The following is a 15829-nucleotide window of genomic DNA, read 5'->3' as shown; positions in this document are numbered from 1 at the left end:
ATTTTTACCATAAATTTGATAATTGATAAAATAATTAAGGCGCTAATTAATTATATAGACAAGTTAAAGTTTTTACTTAATTATTTCAATAGTCTATTGATGCCCCATAATTTATTCTTTTTCTTTAATTTTTTTTTTAAAAAATAAGTGACTGAAATATTTTCAAATTTTGCAGACAAGCTGATTTTTCACAACATGGCAAATGAAATTTAGAAAAACTGAAAATAAATAAATAAATAAATGAGGAAAAGCTAAAATGACAGTGCTGATTCAACATTCATAGAAACATAGGTGACAGAAAAGTCAAAAGTGGGTAGCTGGTGGAGGATATTTTGAACGACAGTTACCTAAAATTCCAATAGTAGAACGGTGGAAGCATGTCCTCGTTGGATTAATAATTAGTATTTGCTTTTAAACTCTCTAATTAATATTTTGTTTCATCAACGCTAGAAGAATCTTTTTTTTTTTTTTGATAAGTATCAACGCTAGAAGAATCTTATTAAATACTAAATGCCTTACTTTAATTATATTTAAAATTAATATAAAAACTGTAGAGAATATGAATATGACATTCGACACCAATTAATGTAGAGAATATTCAGTTCATGGTTAGGATTTCTTTTTAGAAATCTTAAATCTACAAATGAGACACATGTCTACTAACAAAAAATAATAATAAAATATTATTTTCATATTAAAAAAATATATATAAAATAAAATAACAAAAAAATAAGGGGTGGTTGGCTACCCCATTAGTGGTGTTCGTACCACCCCAGTTGGGAGCTGGGGTGGTCTGGCCACCCCAAAGACGAAATCTTAAAAAAAAAAAAAAAAAAAAAAAAATTGTTTGACCCATGGGGGTGGGGGTGGGCCTGTTTGGGGTGGCCGAAGCCACCCCAACTCCCAACTGGGGTGGTTTGGGGTGGCCAAACCACCCCTTATTATTTTATTTTATATATTTTTTTTTTAGATGAAATAATATTTTATTATTATTTTTTGTTTGTGAACTGGTATTTCATTTGTGGCTCTAGGATTTTTAAGAAGAAATCTTTGCCATAAACTGGATATTCTTGAGTTCAAAATAGACTACAGAGGATCTTATTCCCTAGGGTATAGGCTCAAATTCTTCCCCTTAATAGGATAGACATTGACAGCATCTCAAGACCTCTATATTGATACTACGTTAACATTGCTCATTCTAAAAGTTTAAGGGAGACCTAACACTTTAATTGAAATGAGGTAAATAATAGAGACAAGATTCGAACTTAAGACCTTAGCTCTGATATCTTGAAATGAGGTAAATAATAGAGACAAGATTCGAACTTAAGACCTTAACTCTGATATCAGCATGTCAAATCACCATTTATTCCCTGAAATGTAGGAGTGAACACCCAGGTCCAATTAGCGGTTATTGGTTAAATTTGGCAATTTGGGCCTATTTTTTGGCTTAATTTAGACGTTTTTGGCCATTTTTAAAAAATAATTAGGGCTTTTTTGGCCCAATAGTTGTGGTTTATAATTGAGTATTTGAAAATGCAAAAACCGGTAACCAAACCGATAGGCTGGTTAATGGTTATTTCCAACCATTTTTAAAAGCGGTTGGCCAATTATCGGTTGGTGGCCAGCTATAATCGGCCGGATTTACACCCTTATTCATACGGGTGAATGACAGTGATAATGTTCAAATTTAGGACATTAGTTCTAATACCTCGTTAAATCATTACTTATTTTAAAAGCTTAAATTTATAAAAATTGATGAATTTAATAATTTAATTTATATTATAACGCTCACTTGTGCAGGTGTTTCTCCTGTGTTTGTTGGCCGGGTGTAGCATCTGCTGGTTCAACACAGTATGTTTTGTTCTGTGCAATCAAAACTTCCCGGCAAACCGACCCCTTGCAATCTCCCTCACAGTAAGCTTCAATGGCGTAAGTGCAGCCTTGTACACCCTTGCCGCCAATTCAATCGACCCCTCCTCTTCTCCACTATATCTTCTCTTGAATGCCCTCCTCCCCCTCCTCACTTCTTTTGTATCACTAATCCCAATCCTCCGCCAGCCTGCTCTAGACCCTCTTCCCCCCCATGCAGTTCGCCGCGACTCCCTCATTTTCCTTTTCCTCAACTTCTTAGCCGTCATCACCGGCATTTACCTTCTCCTCTTCGGCTCCACCACCTCTGACAAAACCACAGCTCGTCTCCTCTTCACCGGAGCCCTTTGCCTCCTCATCTTCCCTTTGTTCATCCCTGGTGTTGTCTATGCAAAACATTGGTTTCATCGTACCGTTCACTCCAGCTTCCGCCTCGAAGAAGCCTCTGGATTCATTCTTGTCGATGCAGATGATCTTGAGCTGCATAAAGAGCTTGTCCTCTCCCGCCATGGTAGCAGCATTATTGGCCCCATTGGGAATGGATCGCTCACCGATCACCTCTTGATCAGCGCACCGAAAGCTGCCGCAGAGATTCAAGGTTGCTGTCAGAGAATGTTTGTCAAAGATCAGTTGGCAATGCTGGGGGAAGAACACCCGGCAGGATTGCTTGTTCGTAGGTTCGATTTTTGGCTTTACTATGTTGCTTATTTTTGTGGAGGCACAATTGGGCTTGTGTACAGCAACAATCTAGGACAGATTGCGCAGTCACTGGGGCAAAGTTCAAACACTTCCACCCTCCTCACCCTCTACTCGTCATTCTCCTTCTTTGGCAGGCTGCTTTCTGCAGTACCAGACTACATTCGTGCGTAAGTAACCACAGCTATTACCTTTCACGAGCATCATCATCATATCAAACATGCTAAACATTCACGTTTGGCTTAGCAAATATTTTGTTAAAGAACACCTTTTTTATGAAAAAGACTTTTTTGCATTTTGGCGTATATTTCGATTGAATTGGCCTGCTCCATCCACGAGTAATTAAAAAGGAAAAAAAAAAAAAATAACACTATTGGTGGATGGAGCATGCCAACTCAAGAGAGATGTACGCAGAATGAATGCCAGATTGACTTCAAGCATGTTTGGAATTGTGTTTGAAAAATAGAGCTTTTAAGTCAAAAAGTATTTTTTGGTAAAACCTTCATTTTTAAGGTTTTTGCTAAAAGTGTGTTTTGGCTATTTTTAAGTTTTTTAAACTCTTAAAAGTGCTTTCATTTATTTTTTTTTACCAAATAGATACTTTTTTCTTCAAATTACATTTTGAGTGTTAAACACACTTTTAAGTCTCCCAAATGCATACCCAAACAAGCCCTTAGCATTTTAACTTTCCACTTTCACTTTTTTCATTTAAAATATTCTTTCTTTATTTACTGTCACTATTTCTAAAGAAGATAGGGAATCACATTAATTTTTGAGTAATGCTATATCCTATATGCAACAAATCTATCTGGATGGGTATATGCAGCTCATCCAAATGAAATCCAGATAGATTGGTTGGATATAAAATTACTCTTAATTTTTTTTTTATTAATATAAATTTATGTATTTAGAGCTATAACGGCTCAACAAATCTTTAGCTATTTTGATTAGCCGAACATGGAGCTAATGCGAATTAATGTTACTATCAACAAGGGCCTTATATATTTCAAAGCATACCCTCCCGAAGCTAAAAGAGAATCAGAAGAGAGAAAACGTGGGACATACATATATATATATATATACACGTACAAATGCTTATGCTTTCATTGCCTATTATCTATGCAGGAAGTTTTATTTTGCAAGGACTGGATGGCTGGCCATTGCACTTGTGCCAACCCCAATTGCTTTCTTCTTGCTAGCTGCATCAGGCAGTGGGCTAGCACTCCATGCAGGCACTGCACTAGTTGGGTTGAGCTCTGGCTTCATATTTGCTGCTGCTGTCTCAATCACATCCGAGCTTTTTGGACCAAACAGTGTGGGTGTCAACCACAACATTGTCATCACCAACATCCCAATTGGGTCACTCGTGTACGGCTGTCTTGCTGCAGTTGTTTATGATGCCAACATCAACACTGGACTAGGAAACATGGTGTTGTCGTCTGACTCGTCGGCAGTGTGCATGGGGAGGATGTGCTACTTTTTAACGTTTGTTTGGTGGGGATGCATATCACTTGTGGGTCTTGCTTCTAGTGTGCTGTTGTTCTTCAGAACCAGACATGCTTATGACCATTTTGAACAGAACCGTATATCAACACAACTTGATTAATACTTTTCATTGAAGAGCTGAGGAGCAGCGATGATTATAGGTATGAAGAAGTTTATAATTAAATGGAAAATGAAAGAGGAAAGGGAAGAAAGGAGAAGGATTTTACAGGCGGTTCAATCGATGTTAGATACTTGCGTCCACCACTAGGGTAGAACCCTATATAGGGCTACGTACGTTGTACTCTTATTGATTTATATAATCTTGTGCAATGCTTTATTTGTAGAGCTTACAAATGATTTCTAATCCTAATCAAATTCCTTCATGTAAATAATTCATTCTTCATTTATGATACGGGTTTTTATCCTTATCTAATTCTCTTTAGATTCAAGTAGACATTGAGAAACAAGGTTAATTTTGATGTGGCAGTTTGTCCTCTCTTTCGTGTAGCCTCTGTTGTTCTTGGCAACCATACTAGTTGGATAGTGGCAGGCACGTATCCAGAGATTGCCGCCTTTGGAAGCTTCTTTTGGTGAAGCCCCATTGCCGCCCTTTTTGGTATCCGCCTAGCCTTGTCTTTTGGCTGCTCATCCATCACGCTTTTGAAGTGATTCTTTGCTCTCCAACTTGGTCATCAACAAAGGGCATCTCTTCTTGGATTGGCCGAGCGCTCCGATTATTGTTGATTATCTCCAGCAACTCAATCTCTTTAGCATTTCGACCGCCTATAAGGTCTCTATATGCGTCAAACTCCCGGGCATACTTAATTGTTAAATGTGCCACTTTCCACTTGATCTTTGGAAGCAGTCCGAATTTTTTTTTTTTTTCTCCTTAAGAAATATGAAAAAAAAAGAAAAAAAAAATAAATAAAAGCAGACAGAGAGAGGCACTATCTTGTACAGCTATATCATTGTGTACTTGTTTTTAGGCCCTACAAAATGAAAGGAAAAGGTTTACTTGTATTATTAAGTTTGGAGAGAGAGAGAGAAGATCTATCTAGAAGAGATATTGACTCTCGACGGGTTTTCAATGTAATGATCATCAAATTTATAATGGAGGAAGAATTATAATGGGTTCTATGGGTAGTGACCATGTATTTTGGGGTCCTTTTTTAATACAAGAATGACAAAAATAAAAAATAAAAAAAGCCTCAAACAAAAAATTAAATATTAAAAAATAGAGAAATGTTATAGTGTAATAAAAATATTATTTTTGGCCCTAAAAGTCCTAAGTGGGAGGCTACATGCTCCATCCATAGTTGTTGTGGCCTCACCCACTGATGAAACCTGTAACCTCTTGCCACCTAAGATTTTTATAGATAAAAAATAATCTTTTTATTGCACTATAACATATATTTAAAAAATAATAAAAATAATAAAGAGGGTGGTGGCCGCCACCCCTCACATTTGGGAGGGGTTGCCACCCTCAAATGCAAGGGGCAATCACTGTTCATCTGAGAGGAGTGGCAGCCCCCCCTCCTCCTCCTTCTTCTTATCGGTTTTTTTTTGTTTTTTTTTTTTATATGAGGGAAACAGGGAAAAGGGATGTGGCAGCCCCTTCTTGATCTGATTAATTTAATAATTTGAGAAATATTCATCCTATTAGGTTATTAGAATAGGGTTTGGTGCTGCAACCTATATAAATACATGTTTTAGTACTTCTAGAGACATTGAATAAACTAATTATTGATGTCTTTGTTCCTAATATTCTAAGTAATTAATCAGCAGGTTCGAAGAAGGATTTTGATCCTGTATACAATTGCACAAATCAACGGATGGGTTTAAAACCAATTATTTTTTAAAATCCAAAAAAAAAAAAAAAACAAACCAAATATTTTCTTTTCTTACAAAACCATATTTTTTTTACATGCCTCCCTACACCAGGCTTTCCAAATTTGGGCAACATCGACCAATTAGGTTGGTGCTCGCCCTTGGTCGGAATTTAAATGTTGTCCACAAAGATCCTATATATATGGTGTTTGCTTATAAATTAAAGTACAATTATAAGGAAGAAAAGGAAAAGAAACTTTTTATGTTATATATAATTAATTAATCCATTGTGAAAAATGGGTATTTAGGATTTTAAACAAATATCCAAAAGGAAGAAAAAGAAAAGGCAAATCTGTATATATGTATCGCCTAAGGATAGGTACAAAATGAACAACCTCTCATATGCCAATGCCATCTTCCGAGCAGTAAACATGGAAGCTGCATATTCCCGGCATGCCTTTCCCCGCCGGGCAAGCCTCTCGGAGCCTTCTCCGACCACCGCTTCTAGTGCCTCTAACAATGACTCCACGTTCGGAGCAAACATGTAACCAAATTCATCATCGACAAGGATCGAACCTTTGATGCTTGGAAATCTTGAAGCCACTAAAGGCTTCCCACTCATCATCGCCTCCATTAGAGTAAGATCAAGCCCTTGCGGTCTAAGCGTGGGATTCACAAATACATCAATGGCGTTGTAGAAAGCCCTCAATTCTGATGGACTCATAGACCCTAAAACAAGTACTTGAGGCCCTAATTCCTTATACCTGTCAAAATACAAATTAAACTATTAAATTCATCTTGTCAATCCGCTTAACCTTTTAGAATAAATGGTAATTTAACATGATATCAGAGCAGATGTCTTTATGAGTTCGAACTGAGCGTTAGAATCTAAATTAAGTGACTAAATTCATTCATTTATATCAGCTTAAGCTTACCTTTGCTCCCATGGTCCGGATCCGGCAACGATCAAATAGACGTTGGGGTGGTTGGTAATGAGCTGGGTGAATGCTTCATAAAGAAGAGGATGGCCTTTGTCCTTCACCAGTCTTCCAGCCACTCCAAGGACTAAAGTTGCATTATCAGGAACACCAATTTTAGACCTGAAATTAATGCCTTGACTCAAATCCTTTCCAAACTCACCATCATCAACACCATTGAGAATAACATGGACTCTTTTGATGGGGATTTGATACACATCTCTAAGCATTTCCCCACAACTATCACTTATGGCAATATGATGGGCATAGTTCTTGAAAAACCTTATCTCATTCAAAACCTTTGGGACTACCCCTTGAATGCTTTGGTTGAAAGCAGGAGAAATGGGCTCCTTTGGTTTTCTTGTTAAGTCTTGGAAAATATCAGATTGTAAGCTCTCAAGGGCTATGCCATGCCATGAAACAGCAAGGTTTTGAAGCTGACGAGCTATCCAATGAGGAAGTGCAACACTTTCTGAGTGAACCACATCGAATGGTTTGAGCTTGTCCTCTTCCAAAAATTGTTCCCAAGCTTTGTTGTATCGCCACCGGCCCGGTTCGCCTTCATGGCAATGGATGTAGGGGGAAGACTCCGACAATAAAATTGGACTGTTGCTGTCGGCGGGAGGGGAGGTGAAGACATGAACTTCATGGCCGCGGTGCGCTAGAGCGGTGTGCAGGGTATGCGCGTGGCGCTCCATGCCGCCGGGTGTGGTACCAATAGGCCACTTCCTAGAAAACACTGCAATTTTAAGAGCAATAGGAGAAGGACGACTGCCGTCGGCGAACGGAAGGCTGTTCCACGCAAACAGGGCGGTCCGGAGGTCGCCGGACCAGGCCGGCTTGGCGTGGGAGGCAAAGGTGGTGCATATGGAGGTGGTTGTGGGGGTGTGAAGGAGAAAAAGGGCTGGGATTGTGAAGAGAACAATGAAGAAAAGGGTGGTGCATAGATTGGATTGGGAAGGGGAAATCATGGGCTTCTTTGGTTTGTTGTTGAAGGCCATTTTGGGAGCCTCTCCTGGTAATGAAAATGGTGGGTGAAGAAGGTGTTTGATTAGTATACAAAAATTTGGTCTGAAAAGTTAGGAAAAGTGGCCTCGCACTGAAGCAAGTGGGTTTGGTTGGAGGATTTCTTTAAGTGCGTTTCTCACGCCTCTTTTGAGAAAAAGGTGGATTTCTTTCGACTTAATTTCATGTGCAAAGAAATTGTGTGAGTTTTTGACGCCCAATATCATAGAATTTGAGCGTTTTAATTACCACATGAATCACCGCCACAGACTCATAATTATATATTAATATTCCCTTCCCTGTTTTTCTGGTCTTGCATTATATCAATGCCTAGGAGGACTACAAAGATAGGAAGGAATTAAGGACATTTCTATTCAAATTTGGCTTCATGCGGATTTTTATTTATTTATTTTTTTTAAAATATAGTTTTTTCAATGGTCCAAATTTAAGGAGAAAATGTAAAATTAGTCCATGTGATTTACCAAATTTATAATTAGTTCTAAATGGTATCAAAATGAACTCAGAGAGGTATGCCATAAAAACAATTTAATCCCTACAGTCAAATTCCATCTATTAATTTAACGGATTCTTTCAGTGTGACATTGACTTAAATATGACAAGTGTCACAATTTTATTGGCTCTGATATTTCACGTTATCAAAATATGTTGAGTCAGTAAACAAAATTTGACCATAAGAACTAAATTGTTGTTGGTTTTTTTTTTTTTTTCATATACCTTAGTAACTTTTGAGTTTATTTTGATATTACAATGAACTAATTGTTAAAGTAATTATTAAGTTATTAAATTTACATCTTTCTATAACCTTGACTACATCAAATCACCCCCATTTAAATTAAATATTTCACGTGTTGGGCTATTAAAAATGAATTTGAACCCACACGTGAAGAAAGAGTATTAAAGTAATGATTAAATTACGTCTTCTTATCAGCTTAGGCTTTTAGAGATAAGTGATAATTTAACACTAATTACAAATCAAGTAAACTACATAAACTAATTTTACATTTTTTTTTCCTCAAATTTAATTTCATTCTCTCTTTCTATGAAAAACTTTGAAATGTTCATGTTTGATAATCAAATTCAGCAGCTAAAAAGGCAACTCGGCCGAGTTAGGTAATGGACACAGCCTAGATCTAAAAAGATACATAGTGAAGTCAACGATATGCACATGATTTGTTGACTTGGAATATCCGTCACATTTTATTAAGGCAGGTCTTTCGGTGATTTGTGAATGGGGTTTTCTTCATTACTTTGTTAATGGTGTCTAGTCAACCAAGCAAAGTCCCCTAGACGTGCTCCCACCCAACTTTGCTTCCTCTCTTTGTCAGCTCTAGGATTATTTGACTTTGAGTAGAATATGCTATATATATATATCACATCACATGGAAAGGGCTTGTATGAGAAGAAATTTTTTATTTTTTATTTATTTTTAAGTTCAACAACAAACAACTAAACTACACGAAAATAAAAGCAAAAGGAGGAGGTGGGTTTTTTCCACTACTAATAGGAACAAAAGGTAAGGGGGATGAGCTTCGAGAATGTTGCTTAAAAAGATCTGGCTATGGCTCAACGTATCACATGATGAGCACATAATTAGTTTTCATTTTTATTGACTTTTTTAGTTTTCCAAGAAGAAGAAGAAGCCGAATAGTATTAAGGATGTCGGAAATAACGGGAGAAATTCTCTAATCAACGGAAATGCCAAGATGCTGGAGAGCTAAAATAACCACTTGAGAGTCCCCTTTGATAATGAAGCGATTAAGATGGAGAGAGGCCGCCAAGAACACTGCAAGGAGGGCCGCCAAAGCTTCTACCAAAGGGTTGTGAGTTTAATTAAATAGGAATATGGAATTTGAGACTGAAAAATATTTGTTTTCCAAAATATATTGCTCCTGATAATCAAGGGCACTGATCTTTCTCTTTGTAGTGAAGAAAACATAATGGTGTCCCTAATTGAGAGAGACCCGGCCCCATGTAACGGCCCCAAATACAATACAATATAATTTTACTTCGGGGCACTACTACTATGCCTTTACAATATATATGCAGCGGAAATTTGCATTAGCTTTTTTTTGTTATACTATAACATCACCATACCTCTATACATAAACCTCATTGCATAATTAATTCATTCATACTATATGGATTAGTTGTTGAACAATTCCATCTTACATTTTAAAATCTATCATCATTAATTGAATACATTAGTCATGATACACTTCATGATGTCTATTAATTCATAACAAAATATATACAAATAGAAGTCTTCATGGAGAGCACATCTATCACCTATTATGACCCATCATCTACTATTGCACTGCATTTCATACCTCCATCAAGGCAGCCTTAATTCTCCTCAGCCCTTCGGTCAATGAATTATGGGATCGGACTCGTTTGAAGTACCCATTTGCCCTTTTTTATTTTAATCTTAATTTTATGCACAAAAAAAGAATAAGCAAATCTAGCTTCTTCTTTTTTGAACCAGCAAGAAAATCTACCAAGCTCATGATACTTCATTGTTGTTGAACTATAACTGAAATGTGAAGATCGATTTTATTATACACTTATATATATATATATATATGCTATTCAAATATTCACAAGTGTTGAGATACACACACCCAAAGAGCCATAAACTTGCATAGAACATGCAGCGGCCTCTTTCAGTACTAGAGATTGATGATCAAGTTTTCCTAATGGGAGTGACAGGAGAAGACTTCCTATGATTTCCACCTCTAGTAGTACTCTTTGTAGAGAAGACTCCATTGTTACTATTTCTACTAGATTTTGGTGATGGTGGCCACTGCCCACAAGTGATAGCCATGTCCTTGTACTGTTGCAGGCTTTCAAGGCTTTCAACTACGGCTGGGATCTTTGGCCTGTCTTTAGGGTTCAAGCTTATGCATTGCAAGGCTAGAAGCCCCATTTCCTTTGCCCCCTTCACTGAATACTGCCCTGCAAGTCTTGGGTCCATGATGCACCGCAACCTTCGGCTACTTCTTAAGTATGGTTTCGCCCAATCAACCAGATTTTGCTCACTTTTTGCTCTTGATTTATCCATTGATCTTCTTCCCGTTAGTAGTTCTAGTAGCACCACCCCAAAGCTGTAAACATCGCTTTTTGTAGTCAAGTGCCCTGAAAATATGTATTAACATAAATACATCAACTGTTTTTATGGCATTGTACAAAACGACCCCATTCCAGAACATCCCTATCTCTAAGGGTTTTTGTAGTGTGTTGAGTCAATCAACTATTAATAATTCAAAGGAAAACTTCACTTACCTTTCCTGATGTTTGAGCACTTTTTGTACTTCTAATGTATTAGTTTTTTTTTTTTTTTGGGCAATGTCACAATTCTGTTAAGATTTTTCGTTAAATTCTAACCGAGAATGTCAAAATCCTCAAAATATTTTCATTTAAAAAAAAAAAATTAGAACACAAGAACCTAATCCATGGTCGTGCCGGGGGTATATTCAATACTCTTAGAAGGGTATATAGGACATTTCACCGATTTTCCGTCTAATTTAACTTTAACCGTAGGGGTGACATCATACACTTTTTAACCATAATGACCCGACATTCATACTTTTTAAAGCTCAAGGGTATAATTGCAAAAATATCTAAATAAAAGGAAGTTCCCCTAATCCAAATCTACGCCCTAAAGCAGTACCTGTTGAGACATATTCTGGGGCAGCATACCCGTATGTACCCATCACTCTAGTTGTAACATGTGTGTTTGATCCTTCAGGCCCCATCTTTGCAAGCCCGAAATCAGACAATTTGGCTGTAAAATCCTGTTTTAATTTATAACAAGAAGAAAAGAAAATCATATATATATTTGTTGGTTTGGGAGTAGGGAATATGGACTTGCATGTGAATCTACTTAATTATCTGGTTATTTAAGAAAAAGGGAGAAATGGTAAATACAGAGTCTAGCAAGACATTGGAAGTTTTGAAGTCCCGGTAAATGACAGGTTGCTCAGCACTGTGCAAGAAGGCAAGCCCTTTAGCTGCTCCTATTGCAATCTTCACTCTTGTGCCCCACGGCAATGATATTGAGATCCCTTCAATTAATCATACTCAATATATAAATGAAAATTGTCTAGAAGATCGATGTGTAATGACCCAGAAAAAACGTTAGTTACATCTGTGCTATCACCTGAGAATATGACATAAGTAGCCTAAATAGAGTCGGTGATTTATAAAAACACTCATGGGTGTTAAATCGCACATATGTTAATTACTTATTAGGTAGAATTAGGCTGTATAAGTTATTCTAACAAAGTTCTAAATTGATTAATCATTTTAAGATGATAGCTTACATATGGTTAGCGCTTTTTATGGGTCGTTAAACGATAAACTAATGTGTATTAGATAAGATCATACTCCTTGCTTCCATGGGACCAGGATCATCTCCGATTCTTTTGAACTGGAGAGAAGCCGGTTACTTATAACATGAGGGTAAACTTGTCCAAAAAAAGGAAAATTACAATTTTGCCCTCATGTTACAAACAACTGGCTACTCTCCGGTTCAAAATCCAAATTCGCTCCTATGGAACCTTAGCTTTAACTTTTCTAATTACCTAAATTCATGACAAAAAAAAAAAAAAAGGAAAAGAAGAAAAAACTCACTTTTAAATAGGTGATTCTCTAAGCTGCCACGAGGCATGAACTCATATACAAGAAGCCGTTCTTCTTCCTCGCAACAATAGCCGATGAGTTTAACTAGATGTGGGTGTCTAAGCTGCCCCAAAAATATTACTTCTGCCTACAAAGCACAAAGACACATGTTAATCAATCTGCCCCTGCCAAGTTCTTTGAGGACTCCTATTCAATATCATGTCATGATCATACATAAGTGGCCTACAAATTTTACTCATAGAAGAAAATAAAATCTCAAATTTTTTTTTATTTTAACTGTTCTCACGCAAATTTTTACTAAAACGTCTTTCAACTTCTCTATATTATATGATAAAAGTAATGCTATATATATACTCGATTCTCATTTCACTCTCATACGACTAGGCTGATATGGCAACACCCACAAAGATCAATATTTATTAAAAAAAGTAAAAAATGTAGGTGGGAGAGAGTCAAATAAAGTTGAGAAAGAAGTTTTGATGATGAGATTGTTTTATGTCCAAAGGAGACAAATAAGGTTAAAGAAAGAAGTTAGGTGGAATTATATGTGTTTGACCTTCATATATATTCAACTTGAAAGCTAATTAAGCCGGAACTTTGGCCAGATTCCCTGAAGAAAGTACGACCACCGATCTATTCTCTTTCTTTAGGGTTGGTTGCCATATTTCGTCTCCACTGGAAGAAGATTTGACTTTAGCTCTCTAGTGGGACACAACTACGTACGTACTCTTTCAACTTTAAAAAAGAAAAAAGAAAAGAAAAGAATAATAGTTATGTAATATATAGCATCGCATCCCTTAAAGTTTTTTTATTTTATTTTAAAGAACTACTTTGTATATTCTTACTCTATTCTTCCTTTTAAACTTAAAAAGAAATTAAAGAGAGTAGAGCTCGGAGAAAGAAAGTAATACAATATAAAATAAAAGATTCACAATGATTGTAGTGTTTTTATTATTATTATTATGAAAGATGAGTAAAAGTCGGGTGTAAGATAATTTTAAGGTGTAATGCTTCATAATTTTTTTTAAAAAAATAATAATAATATTTAAAGAATCTATGTCAATGCTCTAACTTAAATATATTATGTGTCACTAGCAAAACCCCATTACTATAATGTTAAATACTACACTCTCATTTCATTGCATTTAATGTTATCGTGCTTATCAGTTCTTGAAATTTAAAAAAAAAACAAAAAATTTAAACACAGAATTGATGAGTAATACCATATCGGCCACATCATTAATTGCTCTATGCATATTATATAATTACATGGTTCTCAGGAGAAAAATATAAAATTAGTCCATGTAGTTTACCTAATTTGTAATTAACTCCATGTAGTATTAAAATGAACTCAAATGTCACTTAGGTATGCCAAAAAAATAATTTAGTCCTTACAGTCAAATTCTGATCACTAACTGAACAGATTCTGACAACGTGAAACGTTAGAGCCAATAAAATTGTAATACTTGTCCTATTTAAGTCATTATCAAAATAACATAATCTGTTAAATTAATAAACGAAATTTAACTCTAACGTGTATATATATATATATATATATATATATATATAGAGAGAGAGAGAGAGAGAGAGAGAGAAAGAGAGAGAGAGAGAGGTTATAGTATACTTACAAGCCATTCGCGGTGTCCCTGTAAGCCTTCAATGTCGAGAAGCTTGACGGCAACCGGCTGAGCCTTCAAACCCGGCCTCAAATTGTCATCAATATAACCCTTATGCACCGTTCCAAACCCGCCTTCTCCGAGCAAGAAGTTGCTGGAGAAATTCTGGGTGATCGCCCGCAGCTCGCTCAGCTGAAAGTCGTACAAGTCGGGCCCAAAAGACAGCGCCAGATCTTCGTTGATGCGGATCGACGAAGAGCGGCTGAGATCAGAGAAGGACAGCCTCCGAAACGACGGCAACGGGGCAATGTTCTTTGAGAACTCCGACCGCGATGGCCGGCACCGGCTGAAGTTGCCGAGAATTGTCTGGTCTTCGACAGAACAGCAGTTTGAAGTGAAGGGTCTCCATGCCACTGCACGCTTTGATTGTTTTGTCATTTTTGGAGGAGGCTATAGAGAAACCAAAAGCTGTGGTGTTATCTTAAAAGGTGAAAGAGAGAAAGAGAGAAGGTGGAAAAAGATGAACAATTTCTTCAACTGCTCTAACCACTCTACTAAACGAGATAATTTGTTTTCAGGCTTTTTCTTTAACATTATCTTTGTTTCTTCATTTGTCACCTCTATAATAGTCTACTGTGTCTTCATGCAAAAGGTGCTCGTATCTTTTGGGCCACTTGTACCTTTGAGATTGGGCGAGCAAGCAAACCTTTTTTTTTTTTTTTTTTTGAGGGACAAATGCAAAAATATTAGTTTATTATTAGAAACAAAATAAAATAAAATAAAATAATTGAAAAACTTTTTTTTTTTTTTTTGACATGTCCGCACAAGAAGGGGGGGAGGGATTCAAACTAGTGACTTCCTGTAACGTCCCACATTGCCTGGGTATGAAATAGATGATGTGTTTATATAGAATTTACTCTCTCTAAATGGTATGAGGCCTTTTAGGGGTAATCACAATAATAAAACCGTTCGGGCTTGGCCCAAAGCGGACAATATCATACCACTTAGAGCATGATGTTACATATGGTATTAGAGTCATAGCCCAGCCTGAGATGGGGGGAGCATGCACAAGCCCATGAGGGTCGCCAACGAAGACAATATCATACTACTTGGAGCAGGGATGTTACACTTCCGCTTCATTAGGCTTGGTCCTAGCTGATTGAGCTATCTCTTGGAGACTGAAAAACTTTACTTGACCCCCTGAATTGTCACCATTTTTGTAAAGTCCCTGCAAAAGTTGACACAATCTAGTAATGATTCACCTCAACACTAATCATAGTGTGACACATGTTGCTTACAATAAAAAATTATATATAAAACTCTTTATTGCTGGTCGAGAAACCTCTGATGCTTAAGTTAACAAAACCTTGATTATAATGGAGTAGAAAGAAGGCATGAGTAAGAGATGATGATCATGCCTACCTACTATGTAGAGTTGTGTGCCTTTTGTAAGGCTCTCCTTGTTTTGATGGGTGAGGCTCATAAGGCAAGGACCATATAGATCGATATAGGTGCCCAAGTGAAAGGCAGTGCGAGCTTTCCTTCGGAGGAGGCTTCCAACTTGGAAGGCGACACTCCCTTTTAGACTTGGGGCCTATTTGTGATTGCATTTGAGAGGTCCAAAAGTGTTTTTAACATTCAAAAAGTCCGTTTGAAGAAAAAAAATATTTATTTGGTAAAAAAATTAAAAGCGCT

At 36.7% G+C, this 15829-nt stretch overlaps 3 protein-coding genes across 3 annotated transcripts; 1 reads left to right on the top strand and 2 right to left on the bottom strand.

The window, feature by feature from the left end:
- Nucleotides 1-1800: 1800 nt before the first annotated feature.
- On the top strand, nucleotides 1801-4446 carry LOC132174726 (protein NUCLEAR FUSION DEFECTIVE 4; the record flags this gene model as incomplete). Its single annotated transcript, XM_059586377.1, is given in 2 exon segments — nucleotides 1801-2735; nucleotides 3691-4446. Coding segments are annotated over 2 exon segments (1416 nt in total), but the record flags the coding sequence as incomplete, so codon positions are not given.
- A 256-nt stretch (nucleotides 4447-4702) lies between these two features.
- On the bottom strand, nucleotides 4703-7915 carry LOC132174056 (uncharacterized). The gene is made up of 3 exons (XM_059585767.1): nucleotides 6813-7915; nucleotides 6261-6641; nucleotides 4703-4844 (listed from the first exon to the last, which is right to left on the bottom strand). Exons 1-3 carry the CDS (start codon nucleotides 7853-7855, stop codon nucleotides 4703-4705), a joined length of 1566 nt encoding a protein of 521 aa, XP_059441750.1. The 5' UTR covers nucleotides 7856-7915.
- A 2551-nt stretch (nucleotides 7916-10466) lies between these two features.
- LOC132174861 (probable serine/threonine-protein kinase PBL15) lies at nucleotides 10467-14584 on the bottom strand. The gene is made up of 5 exons (XM_059586582.1): nucleotides 14147-14584; nucleotides 12510-12645; nucleotides 11805-11941; nucleotides 11548-11671; nucleotides 10467-11012 (listed from the first exon to the last, which is right to left on the bottom strand). Exons 1-5 carry the CDS (start codon nucleotides 14570-14572, stop codon nucleotides 10561-10563), a joined length of 1275 nt encoding a protein of 424 aa, XP_059442565.1. The 5' UTR covers nucleotides 14573-14584; the 3' UTR covers nucleotides 10467-10560.
- Between the last annotated feature and the right edge of the window lie 1245 nt (nucleotides 14585-15829).

Source organism: Corylus avellana, chromosome ca3 (assembly GCF_901000735.1).
Source record: "Corylus avellana chromosome ca3, CavTom2PMs-1.0".
NCBI lineage: Eukaryota > Viridiplantae > Streptophyta > Magnoliopsida > Fagales > Betulaceae > Corylus > Corylus avellana.
The sequence above is the reverse complement of the archived record's forward strand: the minus strand, read 5'-3'. Positions and strand labels throughout refer to the sequence as shown.